The sequence below is a fragment of the Talaromyces rugulosus genome, chromosome I, assembly GCF_013368755.1.
Source record: "Talaromyces rugulosus chromosome I, complete sequence".
In the NCBI taxonomy this organism is placed as follows: Eukaryota; Fungi; Ascomycota; class Eurotiomycetes; order Eurotiales; family Trichocomaceae; genus Talaromyces; species Talaromyces rugulosus.
In genome coordinates this window covers 6877595-6895347 of record NC_049561.1, presented here as the reverse complement: position 1 = coordinate 6895347, position 17753 = coordinate 6877595, and the positions used below count along the sequence as shown (strand labels likewise).

Sequence of the window (17753 nt, the reverse complement as noted above, 5' to 3'; positions counted from 1 at the left end):
ACTTCACCTATCCTTTCTCGGCTCTCCCCGTCTGCCTGAGCTCCACCGAATCAAAATGAGCACAACGCAAACCAACCATGTGCCCGTTATAATCATCGGTGGTGGAATCGTGGGTCTCTGTGCATCTCTTTTCCTTTCCAATCAAGGCATCCACTCGCTTCTAGTCGAACGACATGCGGGAACATCGATTCACCCGCGAGCACGCAGCGTCAATGCACGGACTATGGAGATATTTCGCAGCATGGGCATTGCAGAGGCTGTCCGTGAAGCTGGTGCGAGTATGGCCCCTACACGAGGTATTTTCTCGGGGCCTTCGCTCAATTCTGTTCTTGAGAAAAGACCTCGAAGAAAGGAGGGGCCCAAGTCGACATCGTGGGTCCAATCGTCCGGAATTGGACCAGAGAATGGTCTCTTTGTTACTCAGGATATGCTTGAGCCTGCCATTCTAAAAGAGGCAAGGGAAAAAGGTGGAGATGTACGATTCCGCACCCAATGTTTGGATGTGGAACAAGATGAAGAAAAGGTAACGGTTACAATAAAGGACCGAGAGACCAGCGATATCTCCACTGTGACTGCAGACTATGTGGTAGCAGCCGATGGTGCAAACTCTCCAATTCGCTCGCAACTTGGCGTATCGACTACCGGTTGTGGTAAGATGGGAAATTTATTAAACATTCTCTTTCGCGCCGATCTGACGGACTTGGTCAAGACTCGAGAATTCAGTCTATGTCGCATCGAAAATCCTGAAGTTGTGGGGATATTCACGTCAATTAACAATAGTGATCGGTGGGTCTTTCATTTGAGTTATGATCCCTTGAAAGGCGAGAAACCAGAACACTTTTCGCCAGACAGATGCAAAGAATTACTCAGGATTGCGCTGGGGTTACCAGAAATCGAGGTTGAAATTATTTCCATCTTACCATGGGAGCCGTCTGTTCAAGTTGCCACAAAACTGCAACATGGCCGGATATTCCTCGCCGGCGATGCAGCACACCAGATGCCGCCCTATGGTGGGCAAGGCGCAAACTCGGGCATTTCTGACGCGTACGATCTGACATGGAAGCTATCCGCTGTTCTTAAGGGATATGCGAGCTCACGGTTACTGGAAACCTTTGACATAGAGAGACAACCAGTGGGGAAAACTGCCGCAGATGTCTCATCTGCACTTGCAGATGAACTAGGGCTGATTTCTATCAAACGAGACTGGAGGACAATAAAAGGATTCGCCAAAGTCATGGCGTATTCAAGTGGATATGGGTATATCTACTCAAATGAAAGTCCGGCAGTGATGGTCGAGGATCGATGGCCACTCGGGGGTGCAACGTGGAAAGCATGGAGTGCGTCTTCACTACTTTTCTCCTTGGATGGCAGACCGGGAACCCGTGTTCCGCATGTCACAGTTGAGAAAGATGGGAAAGAAATTTCAACACTTGATCTAGTTGGAAATGGGTTTGTGCTGATAGCCGGAAGTGCCGGAGAACCATGGATTACAGCCAGTGAGAACGTTCGAAAGAGCTGGTCGGGATTACTTCTTGCTGGATATTGTGTGGGGCACATCAATGGAGCTGTCATTGATAAGAAAAGATTATGGGAGACTGCAGCGGGGATATCTTCAAGTGGGGCTTTGCTGGTACGACCTGATGGGTACGTTGCGTGGAGGCAGAGGAGAGCCCCGGTCAGCATTCAGAACACATTGGAAGATGTCTTGAAACACTTACTATGTTTCAAGTAGGGTTGAGTTTATGTAAATAGCACACACATTATTGATTAAGATTTGCGTCTAGAATTAGCTATTATTAATATTAAATACAACATTCAGTAATTAAATTTTGCACAGCAAAAAGCCACGGTAGGTTTTCTCAATGCCACCTGCTGCAGAGTCGAGACGAGAAATAAACCAGCCTGTATCCGAAGGCTCAAATAACGACGCCTCTAACCATAGAATAAAGTTTCAGATAACTCCTCCCACCTTATACCCATAAACACCGTGTAAATCGGAGTGACCGCCGGTAAATTAATCGAGCTCCTCCGCGCCAGAAAAGGAATTGCCTCACAGTCAATAGACCACCGGGCAATCCACTCTAAGCAAGGGCCATGAAGACACCGAGAGCACCGACAGCAGCACCAATGTAGGTGATTCCCGAAACTTCGACCTTGACAGCAGGGTTGGTTGGCGGGGATGTAGAGCCTCCGCTGCCACCAGTGCCAGTGCCGGTGCCGCCAGAACCACCAGTACCACCGCCTCCACCTACACCTCCTCCACCACCGCCGCCTCCACCTCCAGGAGTTGTGGAAGGAGAGCTGGAAGCAGGGGTGGTGATAGGGGTTGAAGATCCCCCAGGGGTCGTGGGAGTAGTGACGTTCCCGGGAGGGACGATGGCGCTGCTGCTGGGACTTGGAGTGGTTACGACCGGAGAGCTGGAAGAGATGGGGGAGCTCGGGGTAGGTGACTGGGTAGATGAAGCAGAGGCCGGCGGTGTCGACGTAGACTGCGAGATATCTACGGCCTGTTCATAGGCCAGGGGATGGCCATGATTCTTTGCCACAGCGCCGGCAGCGAGGGCGAAGAGTGCAACGGCTGGAGCAGTAATATGCATTTTGCACGATGGAGGCAAACAAAGAGCGAGAGATATTTGAGTGAATGGCAGTACCTCCTTAACTTTGAAGAGAAAAAAAAACGGTCAACGAATATTTATCGGTGGGAGAGCATACATTGCAGGTAAAAGGCGTACGTCTTCTTTATAGAACTGGCGAAAATCTCTACCTGCTTGCCACCGGGAAGTGGCAGTGTAAGTTGGCTGAATGCGTGCAGTCTCCATGAAGAGTGTGGGTGTAAAGTTACTCTAGAACTGCTTCGGCCCACTTTTCTATTCTTATTCTATAAACGTCTTTTGGCCGTTATTCTTCTGCCTGGAGAGTGGTCACGTGCGCTGCATTGCCTATTTCCGGATTGGGAAATATCGATGTGGAGATGTCTTCGCCACTTGACGTGTTGATTACGGCCTCTGCAAACATTATTATCCATTAACAGTTATGATCTTCATTGAAATTATCACGCTACTGCACGTCTATTCTTAGTATCGGGACTGTCAAGGCATATACTCCGTCCTTTCCGATTTCAACCCAAATAGGAATGTTTTCATATTAAATAAGTTCGTTTCCAAAATATTAGCCTCTTGAATTAATAATATTATTAATGGATTCAAACAAAGAATGTTGGCCGGCTTGTAGCCTACATTAATTGATACGCATTGACTAAGATTCGTCCCTGAAAACAGAAATGGTACTCCGTCCAGTCATTCCAACCCCTTTCAGTAGAAATATACAAATTATCATGCAAACTATCAATACTATACAAGTATTTGTCCGATTTTGGCTCAGTTGAAATTATTTTGTGTTTTCTTGACTGTCGAGAATCGCTTCCGGAAATTTTCCGAAAACGGAAAGTGACTGCCGTCACGCATTTAACACGCACTGCAACATAGACATTCCCCGCTTTCCTCTTCTTTTACTGTATGTCGCGACTTCTAGCCATTATCATTAGTACATGGACACAAAAATTCAAGAGGCTGGCCGAGATATTGCCTGCTAAGGGGAGTAATTCAACCATGCCAAGACATTGTGTGACATGGTTCTTTTTCTTTTTCTTTTTTTTGCCAAATTCTCACTAGCTAAACCCGACTTACAGACTATTGAGTACAATTTGTTGATTCCTCTAATATTATCCAAGACCTCCCTCTATATAGAGGCCAATGCCGCATTTGACGGTTTCAATAGACCTTCGCGGTTCCGAAAATATCACCGCTATGCGGTTAATAGTCTCAAATTCCTTAGAAGCATTCGGAGTCAATATCAGGACCAGATTTTGGCAGGTCAGAGTAATAGTCAAGGGATACTATGCTAGTAACTTGTTGAAAGTGGCACCAAAACACACTCGATCTGACTGCCATAAGCCCAACATTACATCACTGATAATGAGCCTCTTGATTGTTAAAGACATAATTAAGGTATAGGCTCAACCGAAACTTTATCAATTAGAATCAAATGATAACACACTATTACCGTCCTAGTCTGCTTATTTATTTATTTTGGAGAACCAATCCAGTACCGAGCTGAAGCGCCGATGCGCATTAGTGACAAAAAAACAACACTGTCTTTGTTTTAAGCCTTGCCGGGCAACCTTATTCTTTCATGCCCTCTATGAATCATCGATATCCCCTAAATAATTATCTTCACTCGATAGTTGTTTTGATGCTATGTTTATTAGCGATTAGTACGTTGCATCGCATATTCAGAGGCCCTATCATCTCGGCTGACGACCCCTGCCTTCTTTCAATCCTGTTAACGCTGACTTGTCAAACTATTGCTGACTTTGGATTTCTAAGAAAAATGAAGCTTTCTCCTATATGTCTTGCTGCTATTCCGACTCTTGTTGGCGCTAGCACCCCGCGAAGGTGCCCAATGCCACGCTGTTCACGGTGTCTCTACGAAGAGGTATATGCTGCTCCCGGTATCGGGTTTTATCTCATATTATCATACGGGTGACTATATACGGAAATGTCTGTCTGATTCAACTGTAATAACCATAACTATAAATTTGGAGGGCCTCTGTCGCTCACCTACTCACCGGCTCTATAATCGAGGTGGCCAAGGTGGTGGCCAAGGTAGCAGCCACCCCCGACTACAAGTCTTTGCCTACCAGCTACATGAACGCGAAATCACCACCTCCACTCGGGTATTTCAAGAAATGACATCGGTTTATCAATCAGCAGCTTGGCCGCCCAGCTAGCAAAGAGGTCAAAATCCTCAATACTATGCTCATTTCTCTTCGAGATGACACTATATCAGCTTTGTCACCACCACGTCCTAATATAAACCGCGTTGTTATAACTAGCTCTCTAAGCCTTACAGGTCTCCAATCCAAGGATTTGGGCGATACCCTAAAACATGCCAGGCTACGGTCTTGGTTCGATTAGCCCACTGAGATACACACGGGCCAATACCCAGGCAGCCTAAGTCAAGCACATGCCACATTTGCTGCTTATGGTAAAGGTCTTTGCCAGAAATTCAAAAACCTTTTCATGTGTTGGTCTGAGGAAGAGGACATGCAACCACATGCCGTATTGGCTGCCAGCTTAACGCAGGATGCACTTAGTCTTTCAGGGGTGTTATTGTCTCTCTGCTCCATTACTCCCGCCCTGCTCTACTATCAGCGACAAATGTGAACTATGGGCTAACAGAAATCAACAATTTTACTTCTCCAGATGAGTTTTGGGCTCAGGTTGCCCGCTGGAGACAAGATCCCCTTATGGCTGCATGGAGCCACATAACTGTGACGGGAAAGGGCAAGAATGGGAGGGTAAATTGGATCGGATATATGACTGGCTTTTATATATAGGTAGGTTAGCATGGTGGTTTTTTTATGAGTTCTAAATGCAGTTGGTCATCCTTAACTTTTCATAGAGTCTATGTTTGTAAGCTGTTGATGACTGTCTGGCTAAAAAATATTCATTATCAAATAAACCATACGCTGACTTCAAGGAAATATCAAGGGGTAGATATGTTTCATGATTAATATAGCTGCAAAAAAAATGCAGAAAAAAGTGAAAACGGATATCCGAAATAGAAGGTAAAACGTAAATAAGATAAATTTCATCCAGGTGTCTTTGGTGAACAGTTGCATTATAGATGTAAACAGATGTGGTACGACAAATACTCTACGGTAACAAAATGTTGCGCGGGGTTGCCAAGGTATGTGGTAAATTACCGTTTCGTAGCAGATTGGCCCGGATACTTGTTTATCTCCGGAGGAGCTCAGCCTCCTGAACACCGCCGATTGTCACCACCTGAGTCGAGTCGAGTCGACCTCTGGCAACGCCAGGAAACAACAGGAAATTTGTCGCCATGTCTACACTATTACGAGGTCGCTCAAATTCCGACTTGCTTTCCCCATCAGCCTACGATGACGATGTTGCCTCTCCGCGGTCGCTCTCCGACCAAGAATCCGACTCCGAGGATGATGAGTTCCTACGCGCGAAACGATCGACGTTAGAGCTCGCCCGCCATGACAAGACAGTGCTGGAGGAGGAGGAAGAAATGGAGAAGCTGTTGGTCAGGAGTAGTCCGGCTGATGGGATACGGAGGATTTTCAGTCCTACAGTCGGCCCTGTCCGCATAGGCAAAAGAGACAGGAGTCGGCGGCGGGAAAGAAAGGCGAGCATACAGGGGAAACCACACCAGGAGGGCGATCTTATGTTTGAAATGGAAGAAGGATTCCAGGATCGATCAGATGACGACAGCATCGATTCGTTAGACTTGGATGAGAAAGAAGTGGATGACTGGCAATCTCGACGGGTAAGCAAGACAGCAGCATAAGCGTCCAACACGATGCTAACTATACTTAAAGTCTACCAAGAGCAAATGTGTGCGACTGACACTTATTTTCTCTGCTATAACGGTTCTCTTTTTTATCCTTCTTTTGGGTGCCTACAAGGTATCTAGCGATACCCGAACGTCCAAGCCCGCCACCACTCTTCTCTCCAACGGGACAGCCCTCTTCGGACCGACCACGATAATTGTCTCTCTGGATGGATTTCGGGCAGATTTTCTCAACAGGGGCCTAACTCCGACGCTGAATTCTTTTATTGCCGCGGGGGTGTCCCCAAAATATATGACTCCAAGTTTCCCCAGTGTCACATTTCCCAACCACTTCACTCTTGTCACCGGGTTGCATCCCGAGAGCCACGGAATGGTAGCCAACGATTTTTACGATCCTAATATGCATGAGGCTTTCCAAGTCACACCGGAGTCAGTGACCAATGCGAACTGGTGGACGGCAGAGCCTATTTGGACAACCGCAGAAAAGAGAGGCGTGCGCACCGCCATACACATGTGGCCTGGGTCGGAAGCGCACATTGGTCAAATAGATCCGACATTTTATGACAGATATAATGGCTCTGAGCTGCTTTCACGAAAAGTCGACCGACTCATGGGATTTCTAGACTTGCCCGGAGAAGAAAGCGAACCTGGAATTGAAAAGCTTCGCCCTCAATTTATAGCTACTTACGTACCGAATGTCGATACTGCTGGGCATAAATACGGTCCAAACAGCACCGAAATTCGAGACGTCATTTCCAATGCCGACACCATGCTTGCTGATATCCTACACGGACTTGAGGCCCGGAATCTAACAGATATAGTCAACATTGTGGTCGTCTCGGACCATGGTATGGCTACTACCTCTTACAAGCGCACTATCCAGCTGGAAGACCTGATCGATATCGATTTGGTTGAACACATCGACGGTTGGCCGCTTAGGGGCCTACGACCGAAGCGGCCGGAAGACTTGGAAGTTTTGAAAAGCCAGTTAGATGAAAGGGCAAAGAACTTTTCAGGTGGCATTGACGTCTACACTCGGGAAACAATGCCAGAGAGATATCACTTTTCGAACAATGACCGCATTGCGCCTCTGTGGGTGATTCCCAAGACTGGCTGGGCTGTTGTTGAGCGTCCGGATTTTGATGCGAAAGAGGCTATGGAGAAGGAAATAGTCTACAATCCCCGAGGAATTCACGGCTATGATAACGAGCATCCGCTAATGCGAGCAATTTTTGTGGCCCGTGGCCCTGCGTTCCCCCACCCCCCCAATAGTCGGGTGGATGTCTTCCGTAAGAATATATTGGATTATATCTAAATTGGAGAGTGCTAACATGATACTTAGAAAACATTGAGGTCTACAACTTGGTCTGCGAATCAATTGGCCTAGAACCGCTACCCAACAATGGAACGCTCCATCTTCCGCTAGAGGTGGTCGGTCTCCACAGTGATGAGGACGCTCCGGAATTAGAGAGCCCCGAAGACCCTCCTAAAACAACGACAGGCCCAGAATTGCCTGTATCCACGGCTGTCCCACCACCAACTGTACCTTTCGAAACACCAACGCCCGAAGTCCCTGAACCCGAACCTAAACCAGAACCAGACACGGGTGCAGACGATGGAGATAATACGAACGATGGCAATGGTGAAGAAGATGGCGCTAAACCATTAGACCAATCGTTCTATGATGAAGTCAAAGAAACCTTGAACTCCATCAAGGACTGGTTTGGCCAGTTGTGGGGTGCCAAAGAAGACAATAAGCCGCCAGAGTCGTGAGGTGTAGGTGTTTATTTCGAAACAGGGAGCACGGAGTTATTTGCTTGCCTACAGTTGATAGAGCTGTTGCATCTGTCATTTGTTGCCTTTTTCATAGTTCTTAGCACAATGATACCCCCTTATAAGAATATCTTCCTGAGGTGCTAGTTCAGGCTACGAATTGCTTTACCCCTCGGGCCATGCTAGCTCCACGGTCTATCGTGAACGTAGTCAAAAATAGTGAAAATGAGATCATATTCCTGATCAGGGTAGACATTTTGATTTCCGACATGAGAATGTCTTTATAAAGGGTAGGTATGGACTGAAGATTAGATTGATCTGATAAGTCTAATACGTATTCGTATTCAGTCGGAGCTTATTATTCAACCAATAAATGGTGTCCAATCTCCACAGATCGACCCTGCCTGCCTGGTTTACCGCATGGGTTTTGGACAACTTGCCCGGGCCTGCCCGTATCTAGAGCTTGGGAGAAAGATTTGATTGACGGAGTTCGGTTTTTGCTTGGATAGTTGAGTTTACGGACATATATGTGCAGAAACATGCAATCTAAAGAGCCAGATTCTTTGTCCGTCGCTCTTCAAAAAATTTCACATCGTATAGTAGCCGTTGTGTGTTAATATTTTTATCTCCAAGCAACATGTGGCTTAGCGAAAAAGCCGATTCCAAAAGCTTTTCTGCGATTTTGGCATGTCTGGTATTGTTCCGTGCCTTTTGAAATGCGACAGAAGAGTCCAATATACCATCAACAAAAGGACTATTCACCATTTTCAACTGGAGCACGAATGCTTTTAATAAGTCTTCAACCTTATCCTGCTCTTCCTCTATTGCTTGATATGACAATGCAAGATTCCACATTGCTCTCGGAACGTCGAGCCCTCCCTTGACGTTGCCCAATTCTAAGAAATCAACGATTTGGCAACGAATCTGTGCCGCTTCATCCCAATGCCCTAGCACCTGCGCCTGCAGTGCGTATGCCTCTTTTTCCTCGGAAAAATGTAGAAAACGCGCTCTATCCGTATATATAATACTACTAGCTAGAGCATGATGGCGATATTTGAATGCCCAGTCTAGACGGCGTTCGATATCGTCCATGGTACTAGAATCCAAGGAGTTGTTCCAGGGAAAGTTGTCGATGATTGTTGGGGGGCGATTGATTAGCCTTTCCCATAACGTATACATTTTCCCCATCGAGTTGTTGAATTCTTTAGTGTGATGTAGCCAATACTGCTTCGCGTACAGCAGAAAATGAAAGCCCTCCATTGGGTGTTTTTGCTCCGCTTTAGAATAAGCCTCCAGCAGTACCCGCTTAAAATCAAATGGTGAAGATTCTGATGATGATGATGACCGCCGCGTTCTTTGCAGATACATTTGGGCAACTTTTCCGGGCAAAGCCTTTGGATTGAAGGGGCGAGTTGACAACGGCATTCAACGTCGTAGACCCATCTGTCAGCCTTGGCAAGTTCTGCGGAACAAGTTGATTCTCAAACGCACTCCAATTAAGGTACGTGACGCAAATATTGCCCATTATAGTAGTTGCCTCTTTTTGGGTGAAGCGAGATGAGGAGGCAGGCACGTCCTCTGTATCCGATAGAAGCAAATGCTGTTTCGCTGATGGGTGAACGAAATGGACGGTCAGAGCTTCTTCGTCCAATTCAAGAAGACTTCCACAGCAAGATATTGTCTTTTGGACGTTGCTGACAAACTTGGTTCGGTCCATTGTTGTTTCTCCTGGCGTCACGCTCAAGGCCTCTTGGAGTGCCCACATAGTTAGCGGCCGGTATGCTGACGAAACAAGTTGTAATATTATCTTTTTGTAATTTGATCGCTTGTTCTTTTCTAGAATGCGCTCATAAACTGCCGGTAGGTCTGGTGGTAAATCTCTCAAAGCAGTTAGAATTGCCTCATCGGTTTCCTCGTCACATATGCTGTCAAGTTGAAGGACAACCCAGAGAAACCTTTTTGATGAGTTAGCACAGCACAGAGTTGGAGTATAGCTCAAATGAAATTTTTACATTCCATGGGCGTTAGCCTTCAGTGTGGTCTGTATTTCAACTATTATTTCAGGGTTGGTCAGACAAAGGGCACCCGATTCCAGGCGTCGATCAAGCTCGCCATCGATATAAGCGTTAATCTCATTGGCCTGGTCCAACATATGTACCTTGGTTTGCTGCGGAAAGCTTTTTTCAACTAGAACTGCAGTCGACTCGAGCCCTGACCTCGTCGTAAGAAACAGGTGAACTATTCCACTTTTAGCTAAAGTTTTAAGGTGTTGGATGGCAAGTTTCTTTTCGGTATCCTCGCAGTTATCGAGACCATCAATGAGAAGGAACACATGTTTGACTCGTGCCTTTTCCCATATGATATAGTTTAATAGCGAAAAAATGCTATCAAGGCTAAGTGCATGTGGGTGCTTTTGTGTCAACTGTGCCATGAAGTCACCTGAATCAGCCATGTCGGTGGATTCTAATAACTGGCGAGCGAGGGACCCTAGAATTGTCCTTGCGTTCAACGACTCTGCAATATCATATCTGCAGAAGAAATACGCAAACACCTTCACTTGTGGAAAACACGTAATCAAGTCCTGGACTACATTTGCCGCAAGAACTGTCTTACCCGAGCCCAATTTGCCGAGACAAAGCAATGTGCTGTTACCTCCAGCGTAATGTGTGTCTCTCCAACTTATATATTCGGGGGTATCAAATACCCATGAAGAATTTCCTTTCTTCCTCATTTGCCTCCAGCTAGACTCAAAATCATATGTCGAGCACTTGTCAAGTATGGATAATTTGACTGCTAACTTGCGCCTTGCCTCCTCGTTTTTGTCAAGCTTGCTCAAAAGAAGAGAGCGAAATAGAGAATTCTCGCGGGCTTCATCTTGCTGCGTCTTTGCAGATAGTACCATGACAGACTCCTTTATTTCCATCCCTAAAGTATCGAGCTTTTTTACGTGACTGCCAAACTCAGAGTCGAATGACCTCATAGTCGTGGCTAATAGACGGTTTAGCCCATTTCGACGCATTAATTGGACCGATTTTGTGCACAACTGTACAAGGACAGTGAAATATTCGCATATAATCTTTTGCAACCCGGAAGATTGGGGATATATCAGGCCAAGGTTCTGATACCGCGGAGCGGATCGACCAATATCTAAGAAAAGCTCCGAGAACTTTTCTAGGAACGACGCATAGTTTGTTGCTAGCTATATGAATGTTGAGCGATACAATAAATTTATTTGAAATGAGAAAGAAATTTAGATAAATTTCGAGATACCCACCTGGAGTGTAAATCGCATCAACGCCCATAGCCCACTTGCCATCATGTTCTGGGTGCCACCGACAACGACATCCCCGATGGCAGCAAATGACTGAATAGCCTGAAGCACACTGGTAAATCGCGTGCCCACACACCTTCGACCAGCCTGCACCGTACGATCAATCTCAGCTGTCAACCGAACCACATCAATCGCGCTCGGTGGATGTCGGGCTTTGAGCTGACGAAGAGAAGCTTTCTCGTCGCCCAGCAAAACGGTCTCAAATTCGGAGATCGCCTGAGCGAGCTGTATCTCCGGACTGAGTCTCCCAAAATTTGACACTGATAGTGCCATTTTCCGGCTTCTTTCATGTTGTATGTAATATATCAGATGTGCTTCAATGTTGTCTGTCCTCTAGGTCTCGTCGCTGATTTTAAGTGGGGGCCAAACACATGACTCGACAGGGATCCCATCAACCCTATGTAGCGTTCCAAGAGCTCCAGGGTAACAGCTTTGTTTTTACTCAGTAAAATATCTAGATTCATTTTCCTTACTTTAGATACTACTCTAGCCCACATATAAAGTGCTATCTGGTTACTTAGAGTAGCACATACGTCACTGAGGCATCTCCTCCAATCCGCGGCCACCATTTCCCTACTCCACACTGCGTTCCGTTGACCTTGTTCAAACGGAACTCGGTTTGAAACACCTTCAAGCCATTTATACTAGTCTACATATTGTCTGTCTGCCCGATTTACTCCTTATAAAAAAATATTCATGGAGTTCGCTACAAGTCAATACCCCACTATCCATTGTCGACTACTATTCCTGTTAACATAGCGGAATTAGTTCCCTTTTTTTCTATCGAGTATTTCAAGCTTCACCCAACAGCCAAACTAGGAGAATGGCGGACTCTCAGGCAGCCCTGGCATATGAAGAGCCTAGCATTGCAATAATCTTGAATCTAGCCGGCTTGCTCCTTGCTTTGAACTTACTCAACAGCTTTCTTGATAAGTTTCTGTACTGTGGGTTGATCGGTCAATTGTTCATCGGCATTCTCTGGGGCACGCCTGGAGCGCAATGGCTTGACCGGGAGACGGAAACTGTCATCCAGCAGCTGGGTTATCTTGGCTTGATTATGCTGGTGTATGAAGGTGATTAGTCATTCGAAATCCCATCCTACCACGAGTTCTTGACTGACGGTTATTATAGGCGGCCTATCAACATCGATAAAATCACTGAGAGCAAATATTCATATTTCTCTATCTGTTGCTCTCACCGGTATTAGTGTCCCCATAGGGCTATCATTTGTACTCAGAGACTTGGTTTCGGCGACCCCCCTCCAGGCCTTTGCTGCTGGCGCTGCTCTGTCTGCGACAAGCCTCGGAACGACGTTCACCATATTATCAACTACGCAGCTAATTACAACACGACTTGGTACAGTGACGACCGCTGCTGCAATGCTGGATGATGTTGTTGGTCTGGTCATGGTACAGATTATATCGAATCTTGGCGGTAGCGGCTCTTCCTCTTCGTCTTTCAGCGTCGTGACAGTAATTCGTCCTCTATTTGTGTCCATTGGGTTTGCTCTATTTGTCTTTCTGTTGTGTTCATTCTGTCTTGGCCCCTTGCTCAGAAAAATGTTTGAAGCTAGGTGTAGGTTGCCGAGCTTTACACGCACGGAACAATTCGCGTTTGTCGTCCACACCTGTGTTTTGGTTGGCATTATTGCTGCTGCCACTTATGCTGGAACGTCAAGCCTTTTTGCCGCATATCTTGCCGGGACGATTATTTCCTGGTTTGATGCATCCATTGCAGACAGCTTGAAGACTCGGTTGGCGTCTGCTACATCGCAAGAGCAAGCCTCTCATCAAACAGAGTCTCTAGAAAACAGCAATGGACAAAGCCCTTCGCTGGAATTGCCTCCCAACCAAAGGGCCTCGGTTTCTCAAATCCCAACTGGAGAGATAATCTACGAAAAATACTTCAAAGAACCCGTCCACCGAATACTTATTCCGTTGTTTTTTGTAGGTCACCACCTACTACAGTTGATGATTGTTGAATTACCTGCTGACTTCTCATAGGCATCGATTGGTTTCGCAATCCCAATCACCAAAATGTTTAAAGGAAGTATCGTTTGGCGTGGAATTGTTTACGCTATTTTGATGGCCTTCGGAAAGATGGTCACCGGCATTTGGCTGGTGCGATTCTCACCGGTCTTGATATCCAAACCTGCCTCCATACTCAAGAAATTTGCGGTATTTCCACGCCAAACAAAACTTTTTCGGAAAGAGAAAGAAAAGCGCAAAGCAAAGGGAAAACAACCTCAATTGGAGCTCAAATGCCAACCAGCTAGTAATTCCACAGCAAATAACCAAGGAGAAAGCTCGCACACGTCGACTTCGCCCACAAAGCGAGATACAAACTTAGTTACATCTCAACATGAAAATAATTCTTCACTTCCTCCGAAACCGAAATCACTCTATCCACCGGCCATCCTCGGGTTGGCGATGATTGCTCGGGGCGAAGTCGGCTATCTCATTGCATCGCTTGCTGAAAGCCAAGGAATTTTCTCGGCGCAGGAATCAGACTCGTCTACGTCGTCTTCATCTTCTGAAATATATCTAGTTGTCGTCTGGGCCATTTCAGTCTGCACGTTAATTGGACCTATTTGCGTTGGGACGCTCGTGAAAAGGGTGAAGAAGGTGCAAAAAGCAAGAGTCAATTCAGGAACTCCAGACCCTTTGGGAGTTTGGGGTTTAGATACCTAAGTTGGGATTAGGTCTGCCAACATGTTCCTTGATATTAAAAAATTCTCAAAAGCCTTTATTCGGCCAAGAAACAGTTCAGCAAAGTCTATAGTCAAATTATACGACACCTATATGTGAAGGCATATATACTGAATAAAATCACGAAAACGCAAACAAAATGAAATAAAAGAGAGTATTTTGCTACGCAAGAGCAATCCGTTCGTCACCGAGATCGAGGTTGGCGGCATACATACACCTCATAGAGTTATTATTGCACCAGCCGTGGAACAGCATTCTCCCCTCGGCATCGACAGTCGCGCCACCAGGACCGTATAACTTATCATCGGTATATACCAGCGAAAACCCAGCTTTGGTATACGGTCCAGTGATGCTAGATGCGGTGGCATAGCGCACATCATAGTTCGGATCGTTGAAGCAGTGGCTTGAATAGAACAGAACGTACTTGCCATCACTTGTCTTGGTCAGATATGGCGCTTCGACAAGAGGGCCTTCCGATTCATCGCGGTCGAGAATCTTCGTTGGATTTCCCACGGATGTAATTCCATCCTCTTGCACGGGCTGGAGCATTATTGGGGTTGAAGTGCCGGGAGTACCCCCATTAACACAGTCACCTCCATTTCCGTCCACCTTGTAGACAACGTAGCGAGAACCGTCTTCGTCTTCGAATCCGGCCGCATCAATCGCACCGCCTTGGTCGAGAGGGCATGCAAATGGGCTGTTTGAGACTGGAATGTAGGGACCGACGGGGTTGTCGCCGCCAAGAGCGATTCCGATGCAGTGGTGACCGTTGCCTCCCTGGTATTCAGCGGAATAATACATGACGTATTTGCCATCCGACTAGATATCTGTCAGTTTGGTGTCTAGGAAGATAAAGGTGGAAGAAACATAGCATACCCGCCTAATCACATCCGGAGCCCAGTGGTTCACTTCCGTCTCCCAGCCGGACAGTGTGGGAAGGGCTTCGTCTTGGAGCAGAGTCCAAGACTCGAAGTCGGTTGAATGAGCGACTTGAATGCGCTTTCCATTGCTATTGGTGCCGAAAGCATACCACGATCCGTCCGTGTGCTGAACAAAGGCCGGATCGGGAAAATCTGTGTTTAGAGCGAGTGCGATGGTGCCGCCTCGTTTGCTTGGCCGATATAGAGGCGAAGAGAAGACAGCTGGAATGAGGCTGAGTCCGAGGACTGCGAAACGAGAGAGCGAAAGCATTCTATAAGGAAAGAAATATTAAGTATCGGCGAATCAATTAAAGTTTTTAGCGGCAAATAAACTTAAGAAACAGAGAACGAATGAGTGAGGTAGAGCACAAAGGCAAAAAGTAAAAGCTGCCACGATGTGGAATGAATGATCAGCACGAGAGAAAATGGTTTTCTTTTAAAATGATGATCTCTACGTAAGTAGATGTCTATATGTAAAAGATGTTCGCACACGGAGTCGGTTACACCGGGAAGGGCCCAGAATCACAGCTCCGGCGGGTGTTCCTGCGTGAGGGCTGTCTGGAAACATCCTTGCGTTGAGACGTAGGGTTAGTGAGGAGTCATCCCGGGTTTCCGGATTAGGCTGACATGTCCATATGCACACGCAAGCATGCAAGCTACAAGACGTCTATGGAAAGTGATCATCTCTCCAGCGAGTTGGGCAAGTGCCCAAGGTAGTATTTGATCCATAAAGTAGTGGTCTTTTAGCCATCCTATTGCGAACATCGAATACATGGATGTGCGGTTGCTACGTAAAATATTAGAAAGGACTATCTAGCGTTATGCAGGAGTACAAGAGTGGGCCAGGGGATATGCGACTCTAATGGATATGGAGTATCCCCTTCTAGATCAGCCGTGGACCGAGGAGCCTACTCATGCCGCAGAAGCCAAGACTTAACAGATGTGTCAAAGGAGAACGTTTGGAAAAGATCATTTGGCACCTGGTCAAGATGCATGTAGTTATCTTACCCGAAAGCATCCAGTTGACCCTACTTGATTTTAATTAAGCTGTGCCTGTCTCCACTTCGTGGGGACGTCAAGTCATAGTATAAGGTATCCCACGCCGTTGCAGCAAGGAGGTTTTTTGTGTGGATTATTGATATCTACGTAGGAAGACCTGGTTTTATTCTTCTCTTGGGACGACAAACCGGTTTTCTGTATTCTTTCTTTTCTTTTACCTGGTAGTGGAATATAATGATTACTTGATGCAGACGGCGAGCTCTTTGGTTTAGAAGATCTTTTCCAGTTGCGGTGGAGAATGCACACTGCTTAATTGAGTTTCACCTGTTAAGATGTAGAAACATCAATACTGTTTAGGGCAAGGTCAAAGTCACCTTTAATGTTCAGGGCATTGAGGATTCTAGGACCTGAGGTTTCATAACGCACTCAGCTACTTATATGTTGAACGCTGAGAGAGTAATTAATGGAAAGCGCATGCAAACACGAAATAGGCTATGGTAAACAAAGCTGACGCAAGGAGGGTGGCAACTTTTAAATTAGCCACACGTCGACCTCGTCAACCCACTAGATCTATTAAAACATTGCGATTTTTCTCCATAACCATAAATATCTATCAACCGTATAATTTAAAAACCATACAGCATTTATCCTACAATCTGTTGCGTGGTGCATATAAGCGCAAGCCACCGAGCCTCGTTCCCTGGAACCGTTCGCGGCATGGGCCCCACCGGACCACGAACATCCAGCATTGAACACGAATGCTTCCCCTTTTTGTTGATCGCAATATCTAGGGTCTTTGTTATGATACTGTGGTATCTAGTTTGATGTACTCTCTCACAGATGCAATGCAACTCTCAATATGAATATCGTTGTGATGTCGTTTGTTGGTTCGTCTGAGTTCAGTAAAGGCTGTGAATTTCCCGAAATGGAAATGTGGGGCATCTTTAATGTAGATATTGATGGCTGCGGACAGAGGTTAATGCATTCAGTCACCACCAAGCGAAGAAGTTGTCGACTCACAGATTGCTGGTAGAAGGCTCAGAGTTTGATACTTGGAAATTCTAGGCATTAAGAGACCAGTCAACACTAGGGGCCCAAGGTGTCCACTACGTCCCTGGGAGTCAACTGATGTTGAAACAAGGCGGGGGGGATCTACATACGTAAAATCTGAAAGACATTTTTCGAGTAGATCTCATTTGATTCAAATTTTAGCGATTAATTTTTACCAGGCTTGTCTATAAATTTTTCAAATGCAGTTATGCCAGACTGGAGTGACATTGGAATCCAGAATTCATGTTACCAGACGTATCAACAGCTGAGTAAATGTAATGTGTAAGGCTTTGAATAGACTAGCTTACTCGACTAATTACTATACGCCAATTAATGTTCAAAGCTTACGTGTACATGTAGCACTTGAGACTTATATATTTAGCATTCAATTGACCAATAGAACCTTCAATGTTATAATATATATGAAACATTGAAGTGTCTTTTATTAAATCAAGTAAATTAACGTGCTAAAAGACACCTTTAACATTTCCAAACCGCAATTTATCATCCAGCCCTATGGCTAGAAATGGTTCCCAACATTGAAATGTCATGAAAAATCACATTTGCTACTGCTATCGACTGGTGCTTACATAA

General features: G+C 45.9%; 7 protein-coding genes across 7 annotated transcripts; 3 read left to right on the top strand and 4 right to left on the bottom strand.

Moving 5' to 3' along the window:
- Positions 1 to 55: 55 nt before the first annotated feature.
- TRUGW13939_02352 (uncharacterized protein) lies at positions 56 to 1732 on the top strand (the record flags this gene model as incomplete). The annotated part of the gene is made up of 1 exon (XM_035485546.1): positions 56 to 1732. One exon carries the CDS (start codon positions 56 to 58, stop codon positions 1730 to 1732), a length of 1677 nt encoding a protein of 558 aa, XP_035341439.1.
- A 349-nt stretch (positions 1733 to 2081) lies between these two features.
- Positions 2082 to 2597, bottom strand: TRUGW13939_02351 (uncharacterized protein; the record flags this gene model as incomplete). Its single annotated transcript, XM_035485545.1, has 1 exon — positions 2082 to 2597. One exon carries the CDS (start codon positions 2595 to 2597, stop codon positions 2082 to 2084), a length of 516 nt encoding a protein of 171 aa, XP_035341438.1.
- A 3133-nt stretch (positions 2598 to 5730) lies between these two features.
- On the top strand, positions 5731 to 8151 carry TRUGW13939_02350 (uncharacterized protein; the record flags this gene model as incomplete). The annotated part of the gene is made up of 4 exons (XM_035485544.1): positions 5731 to 5751; positions 5857 to 6354; positions 6407 to 7667; positions 7721 to 8151. The coding sequence occupies 4 exons, from the start codon at positions 5731 to 5733 to the stop codon at positions 8149 to 8151; spliced, it is 2211 nt and encodes a 736-aa protein (XP_035341437.1).
- A 546-nt stretch (positions 8152 to 8697) lies between these two features.
- On the bottom strand, positions 8698 to 9411 carry TRUGW13939_02349 (uncharacterized protein; the record flags this gene model as incomplete). The annotated part of the gene is made up of 1 exon (XM_035485543.1): positions 8698 to 9411. The coding sequence occupies one exon, from the start codon at positions 9409 to 9411 to the stop codon at positions 8698 to 8700; it is 714 nt and encodes a 237-aa protein (XP_035341436.1).
- Positions 9412 to 9463: 52 nt separating this feature from the next.
- Positions 9464 to 11755, bottom strand: TRUGW13939_02348 (uncharacterized protein; the record flags this gene model as incomplete). The annotated part of the gene is made up of 3 exons (XM_035485542.1): positions 9464 to 10106; positions 10164 to 11350; positions 11426 to 11755. 3 exons carry the CDS (start codon positions 11753 to 11755, stop codon positions 9464 to 9466), a joined length of 2160 nt encoding a protein of 719 aa, XP_035341435.1.
- Positions 11756 to 12305: 550 nt separating this feature from the next.
- TRUGW13939_02347 (uncharacterized protein) lies at positions 12306 to 14172 on the top strand (the record flags this gene model as incomplete). Its single annotated transcript, XM_035485541.1, has 3 exons — positions 12306 to 12555; positions 12614 to 13428; positions 13486 to 14172. 3 exons carry the CDS (start codon positions 12306 to 12308, stop codon positions 14170 to 14172), a joined length of 1752 nt encoding a protein of 583 aa, XP_035341434.1.
- A 180-nt stretch (positions 14173 to 14352) lies between these two features.
- TRUGW13939_02346 (uncharacterized protein) lies at positions 14353 to 15381 on the bottom strand (the record flags this gene model as incomplete). The annotated part of the gene is made up of 2 exons (XM_035485540.1): positions 14353 to 15009; positions 15067 to 15381. 2 exons carry the CDS (start codon positions 15379 to 15381, stop codon positions 14353 to 14355), a joined length of 972 nt encoding a protein of 323 aa, XP_035341433.1.
- Positions 15382 to 17753: the final 2372 nt, after the last annotated feature.